The sequence below is a fragment of the Brienomyrus brachyistius genome, chromosome 11 (genome assembly GCF_023856365.1).
Source record: "Brienomyrus brachyistius isolate T26 chromosome 11, BBRACH_0.4, whole genome shotgun sequence".
NCBI classification, from domain to species: domain Eukaryota; kingdom Metazoa; phylum Chordata; class Actinopteri; order Osteoglossiformes; family Mormyridae; genus Brienomyrus; species Brienomyrus brachyistius.
The window spans coordinates 8,945,986-8,956,070 of NC_064543.1; the positions used below are offsets into that span (position 1 = coordinate 8,945,986).

The 10,085-nt window shown below is 45.7% G+C and overlaps 1 protein-coding gene across 2 annotated transcripts; it reads right to left on the reverse strand.

Annotated features, from left to right (window-relative positions):
• Nucleotides 1-44: 44 nt before the first annotated feature.
• On the reverse strand, nt 45-10,085 carry sltm (SAFB-like, transcription modulator). Of its 2 annotated transcripts, none has more exons than XM_049031400.1 (20): nt 9,910-10,085; nt 9,094-9,181; nt 8,930-8,985; nt 8,542-8,569; nt 6,900-7,368; nt 6,259-6,302; nt 4,768-4,877; nt 4,506-4,655; nt 4,213-4,328; nt 3,964-4,118; nt 3,476-3,573; nt 3,317-3,373; nt 3,103-3,233; nt 2,343-2,523; nt 2,130-2,254; nt 1,862-2,029; nt 1,447-1,767; nt 1,147-1,321; nt 793-950; nt 45-558 (listed from the first exon to the last, which is right to left on the reverse strand). In XM_049031400.1, the coding sequence occupies exons 1-20, from the start codon at nt 10,042-10,044 to the stop codon at nt 459-461; spliced, it is 2,865 nt and encodes a 954-aa protein (XP_048887357.1). In that variant the 5' UTR covers nt 10,045-10,085; the 3' UTR covers nt 45-458. The 2 variants fall into 2 exon arrangements, with proteins under 2 accessions (XP_048887357.1, XP_048887356.1); XM_049031399.1 differs by having other exon boundaries at nt 1,135-1,321; nt 9,910-10,084.

Genomic DNA, 10,085 nt, shown 5'->3' on the forward strand with positions numbered 1-10,085 from the left:
GGTTTTTTTTTTCCATCCCACAATTGTGAAATAATACACTGCACTAACAGAAGACGTATAATTTAATAACTTTCATAAGCGCCCAAAAAGGAGCATAATGAAATGAGATCTTTAAATGCCTTCAGCGCAGCCACTGTACAAAGAGGTACTTTCCTCCCGGAAAGGGCAGTTTCAAACCACATATGAAAACTTGTTAAACAAACTAAAGCTGTACAGGTCTTAAACCAAACATCAGTAATAACGTGTGCACAGTTTTCTTTGATGGTCACAGCAGAACTGTTAAGAAACCCTACGAAGTTTACAAGCTTCTATACACAACAAAATGGCTTTTCCTTCAACCTCTTTAATCCTGCCATTCAACACTAAAAAGTAAACAAACTTATTTAAAAAAAAAAAAATGAAAAAAAAAAAGATTAGTTTTGCATAAACAGGTCAAATCATGAGACTGGGGGGCGGGTTTAGAATCGGCGCTGGGTGCTCTTGAAGGGTTTGAATCCGCTGCTGCTGGACATGGAGCTGCCAATCTGCACGATCCTGTTCATCCCCGTTGATGAATGGCTGCAAAAACAAGGAGTGGGTTTACACTTGGCACCATGTCTCATTTGCTATTGTTAGTTTTTTTTTTTTTTTTTTTCGGGGTTGAAATTAGATGCAAGTCAGTTCTAAGTATCCAGTACTTGGATTAGCCCAAGAGTTACTGCCTGATCGAGGCCCGGTTTCTCATATTCCTGGGTTATGTTACATCACCAGTATTATTACTGGGACCAGTACCGAGTGACGGCCTGCCTTTACCTGGAGTGCTGGCCCACCATGCTGCTTCTGCTCTCCCCCAGCCTGCGGCTGTCAGGGTAACCCCCGCTCTGGCTGCTTGGACCCCCATGCCACTCCTTCCTGGGACCGGGGTCTCTGCTGTGCCTCTCGACGACCACTTGACGTCCCGAGCTGAAATGCTGGAGGGGTCGGGGGGAGGGTATTTCCACATGGGTTTTAAAAAAACAAAACACACATTCAGCAGTGCACTGAAAAGGCTTTTTAAATAAAAGGCCCAAGGGCAGGGAAATCAGCTTAAATTCTGAATACTGCCTGCATTACAGCAGCCTTGGGCTGCCTGCCGGCCGATCTAAGCCAGCTAACCTGTTCGCTCACCACCATGGGCCGACCTCCGTCTCTGTCCCCGAAGCCAGATCGTCCCCGGCTGGCCGAGGGGCCGCTATCTCTGCTGCTGAAGCTGCTCCTTCCCCCACTGCTGGTAGGGGCGCCTCTGAGGGCTGGCTCGGGCCCGTCTCTTCCAGAACGTTCTGGTCGCAGTCGCACCGCAGGCCTGTGCCACCAGAGGGCAGAAATGCATCACTCGCTAATAACTTCCCACTAAAACACACAAGGAATGTAGTTGCCTTAAGCTCATCTATGCATCCCAAAGGAGAGACCACCCCCCTCACCACTTACCGAATGTCCCCCTTGCCAGGAGGAATCTCTCCATCATTCTTCCAGCCCCCATGCGACTCCCTTGCAGGCCTGCTGTGAGACATGCTCGGCAGGCCTCCCCGGCTCCCTGCAGGCCGCTCGGACATGGTCACAGTCCTCCGCTCGTCTCGATCCCGGATCTCCCGTCGGTCCGTGTCCCGCATGTCAGCTCGTGGGGGTGGAGGAGGTTCTGCTCTCCTGCCAGGGTCAAAGCCTTTGGGGTAGCGGTCGAACCCGGAGTTCTCTCTCCGGGGAGTCGGCCTCCCTTTTTTACTGTCTGGCTCACCTTCAAAACGGTTGCGCCTATGAGACACAGCGAGCAAACCCTGCATTAAGCACACATGTGGGGTGGAGTTACACACACACACCGTTCTGTGTCACTGAATGGGGGACTCGCCTGTCAAAGGCTGGGGACTCTGTAGAGGAGCCCTCCTGGAAACGCCCCCTCTCGCGGGGGCTGAAATCCACAAATCGGCCCTGCTGTCGGCTGTAGTCCGAGCCTTGACTCAGGCGGCTTTCTGCCTCGGCCTGGATCTTATTGCCATTCCAGTATGGGTCATCTCTCCTGGGGGGGGGGGGGGGGGGACGACGACGACTTGCCAATTAACCATCTGCGCGAACACAATGGAAATCTGTGCAGTCATGTGGTCGCCATCCAAGGGTACCTGTGGTCAACATCACGGCCCCTCTTCAGGGAACTCCTCTTCTCCTGCTCATATCGGAGCTGCTCCTGCTGCCTCCGCAGCTCCTCGCGCTCCCGGGCCAGACGTTCCGCCTCCTTGCGCCGTTCCTGTGGGTAAATAGGGGCATTCCCCCAGATGAGGACCCGCGAAGCTGCCTGCTCCGTGTGCTCACACTCCCACTGCACCTCGCCCCACCTGCTCTATTCGGATCCGCTCCCGCTCCAGCCGCTCCCGCTCCATGCGCTCCCGCTCCAGCTTCTGCCGCTCCATCTCCAGCCGCTGGCGTTCCCTAAGTAGGTTCTCCCGTTCCTCGCGCTCCCGCAACAGCCGGATGCGCTCACGCTCTCTCCGCTCACGCTCTGCTATCTCACGTCGCCTGGAGGTGGGGGGGGGACATATTCAGAAGGCAATAAGAGCAAAACACTTACACAAATACAAGAAGAAAATGTCTAACCTTGAACAAGTCCTGCTGTTAGATGGAGTGTCGTGTTTTGTACCTCAGTGTAAATGAGGGGGTAGTACTGCGTACACCTCGTTTACACTGAGAGGTACAAAGAAAGTCTCATCAAATATGGCTCTTCAGGTTATCTACTGGCGGCAGTAGATCTTAGTCGACACATCGGTGACCACTGTGCTGTCAGACCAGGGCATGTTCCACAAAGCAGGATTTCTCAATTAGCTGAGTTTACTTACACTAGAAGTCATGATGATGTTCCTATTGGACAATTGTGCCTTCTAGCTTAAGTAAACCCAGCTAATTGAGAAATCCTGCTTTCTGGAACACTCCCTATGAAATGAAGAGGATCGCTAGCACCTGCAATCTGTGTATTTGAAGAGTGTAGTTCATTATATATAAAATCTGACTCACACCCAGATCACCACTGAAAACCTCACTTATCAACTCTCCTGTTTGTGGAGCAAACGGGTGTCACCAGACTCGCACGCTCTTAAATACCTGCGCAGCTCCATGGCCCTTCGAATGCGTTCCAGGCGTACCAGGCGTTCTCGCATGCGCTGCTCCTTCATCTTCTCGAAGGGCAAGATGTCCTTCTCCCCCTTAACAGGGAAAACCCGACCCTTGTCCATCTAGGAAAAGCAGGGTGGGATCCCTCAGCAGAAGCACAAGAGATCCATGAAACCCAGAAGGGAGAAATGAAATGTCAACCAACCTCTTCTGGCGGAATGAACCATCTGGGTCGGCGAGGCATCATGTTTGGAAAACCTGGCTGTAGAAGGTGGAAGAAAGAAAGTATTTCTACCTCGTTCAGACTGAAGCCCAACACAGAGGAGGGAAGGGGGCACTCAGGCATTAAAGACTGATCTGGTACCTTGTCAGACCTTCCCCTCCGAAAAGGTGGCCTCATTTTGTTTGCAGGTTCTGCTTTGGTCTGATCAATCACTACCATTTTCCCTGGACTCTTCAGCCCTAGAACAGAGTGTAAAAATGTGCCCACATTAATACATTTCAAGTGAGTCTAATATTTTATCTTAAAAATCCACAGCTAGACACACCATATATTCCGATCATTTCGGAAACTCATTTCTAGGGTTGTAATCCTAATACAACTACGATAACCCTAACACCCAACCAGCCCAAACCCTAACACCCAACCAGCCCAAACCCTAACCTAACAAAATTCAATGCTTCTGTATTTTTTGTTGTTTTTGCATTCACATTTTTTTTTTATAGAAATAAGCTTCACATTGTGAGGATCTGAAAAGTAACAGGTTTTACCACATTTTGGGGAAATTTGGTTCCCAAGACATGGTAAACAGACAGACAGACAGACAGACAGACACACACACACACACTTACGTCCGTGTTTCTTTTCATCTTTCTTAGAGGCGTCAGGGGCAGAAGACATCAGCTCTGACTTTGAGCTTTTCGCCTCCTGTTTCTTGGATGCATCTTTCCCCTCCTTCTCAGATGCCTTCTCAGATTTCTTCTCCTCCTTTTTGGATGCTGGTGTCCTGTCATTGACAGCACACACAACACTGGTACACCTTTTCCAAAGTCAGCATCTCACAAAACATTCACAAAGTGGAATCGCATCTCCCAACATACTTGCTTGTCATTTTTGTCCCAGTGGTTGTCCGTTTGTCACTAGGCATTTTGCTGAAGCTTGTCTTCTCTTCGCTTTCTTTCTTGGAGAACTCCCTTTTGAATGGGTCACTTTTAACCTAACAGTAGAACAGTCCACGTAAGACCACTAACCAAAGAAACGCAATTCCAAAATAATTTATGTTCTAGGTCTTAAAAAAAAAAAAAAAAAAAAAAAAAAAAAAATCGGGAAGTCTGACGTTCTGTAACTCCAGAGCAGGAGTTCAGACGACATAAGAACTTCAGTGCCACGTTACCCTGTCAACTGAGATCTGCTGTCCGTGGAGTTCCGTGCGGTCGATGTGTGAGATGCAGCGGGCCACCTCTGCGCTGGATGACATTGTCACCAAGCCGTAACATTTTGCTCCCGGACTGCGGGCATTCGTTACAACTTTAGCGCTGAACACCTGCAACATTACATTGCAATATAACAGTCACGCTACACGCTGAGACCACATTTAGCCAACACAGACCGGTACAGCTTGTGACAAACAGATCGTCGTTTGAGCAATAGTCTACCTTTCCGTATTTGCCAAACAGATTCTTCAGGTCAGCCGCTTTGGTGTTGGAGGACAAGCCGCTCACCCAAAGGTTGCGTGTTGAGCTGCTTCCGCTGCCACTCGTACCTCCTAAAACAGTGCGGTCTTTACAGAACAGGCACTCGTGCAAACAGGCATGCACACTTCACAACATGGAGCTGTCCATTTCAGACATACTAGAAACGTAATCCCAAACATTAAGTAAGAAATTCAGCTCCTTCAGGATGGAGGTTAAAATTAAAAGCATTGTTTGCAATTTCCCAGTTCAGTTTTGACTGCGTTTGCAATTTGGTGCTATCCGGTTAATGCATGATGCACCTGCTGTTTTAACAAGCTGAGGATGCCCTGTTGGTCCATTTCTGTTTTGACCATTGCATTTTGGTTTCTGAATCAAGTTTGACAAACAGACACTGGATATTCTTAATCCACACAACAATCTGCAGGTGACCATTTGCTAGTCTTCAGATATTACCACATAAATACAATGCGCTTCACTACGATGAGCCTGCAGGCCCGCAGACCCTTCATGCTTTCCTTCAAAAAGGAAGGATTTTATACCCAAGGGCTTAACACTATTAAACATGGCAGGGAAGGACTCCTGCCTTGTTCATCCAAACATCCCAATCTCCTTGTGCATTTTATAAATCCATTAATTTCACTTGAACATTCAGTAACATGTCCGCAAATATATTTCATTCAAATAAACATGGGGATTTTTTTTTTGCGGCGGAGCCAAATTTCAATTAAGCGATGCATGCCATTGTTCTACCCAAAAAAGGACAAGAAATGATGAAAATCAGCTGTAACCAGTATTCACAACAGTCCAGACAACAGCCTAAATCTTGGCTCCAAGAAGACAGTTAAAATTCCTGTGTGCTGTTAAGGAACTCAGCAGCTGCTGGGTTTGTCCCTGATGCATTATGTCACTCTAATGAATCCCCTAAGAGATCCCAATTCTGGCTCATATTCTTGGTTCGTGCCGATTTACATCTGGCTCTGTTGAATATTTAGAATTAACTTTTGATGTTTTTTGACGTTTGATTCAGCTATAAAAATTGCATCCAGTATCGGGGCCACATGCTCCAGAAAAACTACCGCATGTTGCATCCCTTCATCAGAGTTTGCTGGTCAGATGAGACAAACCCCATGGACAAAACTGAGTATCCCTTTTTCTTGCTCTATTTTAAAAAACACTAAATAACTAGACTTCTGCTTAACCAACAAAAATGTGGCCATTTGAAAATTACAGTACATCAGAAAACTTAACAGCCAAAGCATATATGGACCGATACAAAATGTTTTAAAACTTCTCGAAACAGGACACATTTAAGGGCACCCAGGACCGTGGCATTAAGCACAGGTCTTCCCTTATTAACTCCCTTCCCCTTCACAAAAACAGAAAACGGCCAAATGAAGTAACTACTTCTTTTTCCCTGCCAATGACATCTAAGATGCAAGATGAGGGGCTTACCTTTCTCGTCCTTTGTCATCTTCCCATCTTTGTCTTTTGAAGAACTACAATGCAAACATTTCAATAACAGAAAAAGAACTGAGTACCAGTGCATGACATAACCTGTGCAAAATGACAAAGGGATCAGAGCCATTTTGATTATAAAACACATTTAAAAAACAGGGAGAAAAGAAAAAAAAATCAAAAATCGCCAACAGGCAAGGCTTGCACTTGGAGAAAACTCCCATAATGGCTTCTTTCATTGCGTTTCCACGGATGAGAGGGTCGGGTTTTCAGCCAATTTATTCCCTGGACAAATGAAATCCTCAGGAGTGGGGCCCAACTTCTCTGCAAATCATCTCATACGACTCTGACAAAACCTCTGACATCAATGGGACTATTTTTTAAAACCCTTAAGTGGGAACTGGAAAAGGCAATAAACGTGCTGGAAATGCAGAAGTAACCAGTCGTGTCATCTCCTGGTTATGCCATAAGTAACTCAACTTCAAAAAAACAACAAATAAAAATCAAATGGCAGGATTAGGTACATCAATGAACATCTTTAAAAAAAAAAAATCTTGAGGCTACCCACAATGCTGTGTTCTTAGTGAGAGCTGGAACTTGGCAGTAGTACCTTAAAGAACTGACATAGAAAGACAAACCTCTTTGCTTGACCTGCTCCCCCAGTAGACGAGGGGCCTTTCTTCACATAATCCTTCTCTTTGTCTCCCATATCAGCTTTCTTCGAGGTCTCTCTGCTTTCCTTCTTGGTAGCATCAGCCTTCAGTCCGTCATCTTTCTTACCATCTTTGTGGCCGTCTTTAACTTCCGCCTTCATGTCTTCCTCCAGGCTCGTCTGGGCAGAGGCCTCAGGCTCATCACAGCCCTTGTCTGCCTCCGAATCTGGAAGTTTCACATGTTTACCTGTGTCCAGGAGGTCATCGCCATCCACATCTAACGTGATGGCATCTTCTGCCTGGATTGTGACGGATATGTTATCGTCCTCGACTTCTTTAGCGCAGGCGGCGGCTTCGTGTTCGATCTCCGCCGCTTGTTCAGCCTCTGCGAGGCCATCTTCACAGGCGTGATGTTTAGAATTTTCACGAGTACCATCATCTGTATCAGTTACATCTGAGGGATTTAACAAGGATAAAACATGGCAAAAAAACACATTTGTTTAACATACACAATACCGTGCTAAGGAACCTAGAGAAAGTAGAATAGAAAGAAAGTTTAGCATTAGCGCTCACTGAAGGTCAGAAAACCACACAGGTGTACACAAAACACACATTCCTTATTGAGAAAAAAAAATGGTGCGATTCAACAAATCTTCAAGCCACTTTAACCACCAACACTCTCACGGTCCTTACAGTCCTGTAAGAGTGATCCTCGTATTCTGAGATGTTTCGATCCTTCACAGATCATCCATGTTCTTCAGTTCGGAAAGACATGAAGGACAGGGCGAAGAGAGAATATGGACTCCACGGACTTGGGGGGGGGGGGAGGGTTGAGCCTTGTGTCCCGAGTCCAGAGCAACGGAGAAAAAAAACAGTCAAGCCAGATTCCATTTCCATGTCCGACTGATCCTCATGAGAGCCGAGATCAAAACAGCCTCCCTCTTATGGCCAACAGGGGGCGCGTGGATCCAGCAAGAAAAAGAAGCAGTGAGATCTTCAGTCATTTGAAACTGTCCACTGCACATCTTGACACCTTGCTGGCTCATGTCCATAAGGAGGAGTGCAGCCTGAGCTGGACGTGTCCTGTCCTGGGTTTATGCCGGCCACCATGTGTGTCCCCTTATGGCGCATGCATCTGTCATAGCAGCCTGATGACCAAAATAAGGCCCAGTGGGCAGGGAGCTCTGGTGCCCATCTTGACAGTCATCAAACATTGGCACCGCCAATATCTTCATTTCCCAGAGAGGGGGACGGGGAGAGAGAATGCAACTTGCTTGAAGCCCCTGGGATTCCCATGCATGATGTGCAATTCTGATGATGAAGGCGATCCCCACCATCCTTTGACAAATGCAAGGAACCTTCGCACAGATCTCCTCAAGGTGGGCGGGGGTAGGGGGCAGGACCAAAAATTCCGATGCGTGCTAGGGTCCAGTCCACTTCCTCCATGTGAATGACAGCCGTCTAAGTGAAGCGCTACACATTGCCGGTTTTTTGGAAAGGTAACGTCCAGGCTGATAGCCAGTGACAATGGCATTAAGAGGGAAGCACATTGACCTTCAGATGAGGAACATTACCTGTTAAACCCAAAGACGTTAACACTCCAAGCAGTAGGTGAGAACACACATACCTTTTTCAAGATCCTCCTCTTCAGCCTCCTGAATAAAAAAAATAAAAAATCTGTCAGTGTGTAGGTTGTGTGAATGTTAACAGATAAAATTAGCTAAACACTTCCCAGAGTACAGTACGAGTTTCATCAGCCTGTGAAAAAGATTACAGAATACTAGAGAAAGTGAACACAATACTATAGCGTGAACCTATGAAGAACACTAAAACCACTAATGAAATGCATGACTTACTTATACTTACTCTAAACCAATCAAGTAGATTTTACAGAGTAGTCAAATATAGTTTAATCAATTCATATTTTTATTCTCTATATTTAGTGTTAAATGAACTAGTAGTTTTATGTTTGAAAGGCATCCTTCAAATTAAGAAAACTAGCCAATAATTCCTACCTTTGAAAAAGAATCTTCTTCAATTGTGTTGTCAGTATCTGAATCCAGCCTCTTTCCTATACAAATAGTGACAAATTAGGTTGTCTAGATTCTGGCAGACATGACTACATGATTACAGAATTTTGACAGTTAAAAGGTCTCGTTCACTAATTTAACTTCTTTACCTTTAGATTTGGCATTTTTCCTAGTGGGTGTGTCCACCGACAGGGGAATTTCGATGTTGTCTGGGTCGCCGCCTTCCTCCTCTATGGCCTGAAACGGGCGCTCATTTCAAGTTCATTCATGCCACATCAGGCCTTTCACAGCAAATTAATCCTGTTCACCAGCTGGAGCTACCAAATAAACCTTTCAATACATCTCCAAATAATTTCAATGTCAAGACCAAACGGAACCAGATTACTCTAAACTCCTCAAACTATCCTTTTAAAACAATTTCGCTCTGCAGTATAATATGCAAGTAATCGACCTAAACGACGGTACGGCCCCAGTCTGTCGTCTTAAAGCTTAGCCAGCAAAGCACCACTGATGTAACCATCGTCATTCATAGTTACTCAGTAACCAATTACCAATACCTCATTCTTCTTTTATTCCATACTACCGCATACCTCTCGTTTACACTACGTTAGTTTTGATCGAAGTAAAAAGTCGCGTAACTGTAAATAGCAGCCTTGTCTTCCGGCCAACTGCTATCATAATGGATTTCGGGCTGCGTGTTTACTGGATAGTTATCCAGGCTTAATTGAAATAAAATGTACATATCGATAACATTTTCACTTCCAAACTAACACAAAACTAATTAGCATAATTAATAAGATTGCAGGCCCAGTTACGCGCTATAGAAAAATGAACAGCCAACAATATATTAGCCAGAGGCCTAGCAAATCGATATGTACCTGGCTAGCCAAGCTAAAGACGGCTAATTTAGCAATAGGATTACACACACGTAATTCACTTCAGTGTTAAAAGAAATGCGTACACACCTGTTTCAGTCGAGCGATTAGAACATTTTTCACTCCTGTGACATCTAAACTTCTTCGTTTAAGTTCGGTTTTTAGATCTATAACTCGTAAATCTGTTATTTTCTTAGTCTCCGTAGAAATAGCAGTAGACGCCATTTTGGCGAGAGAAAACAAGAAGTCGGTGATCCGCAGAAACG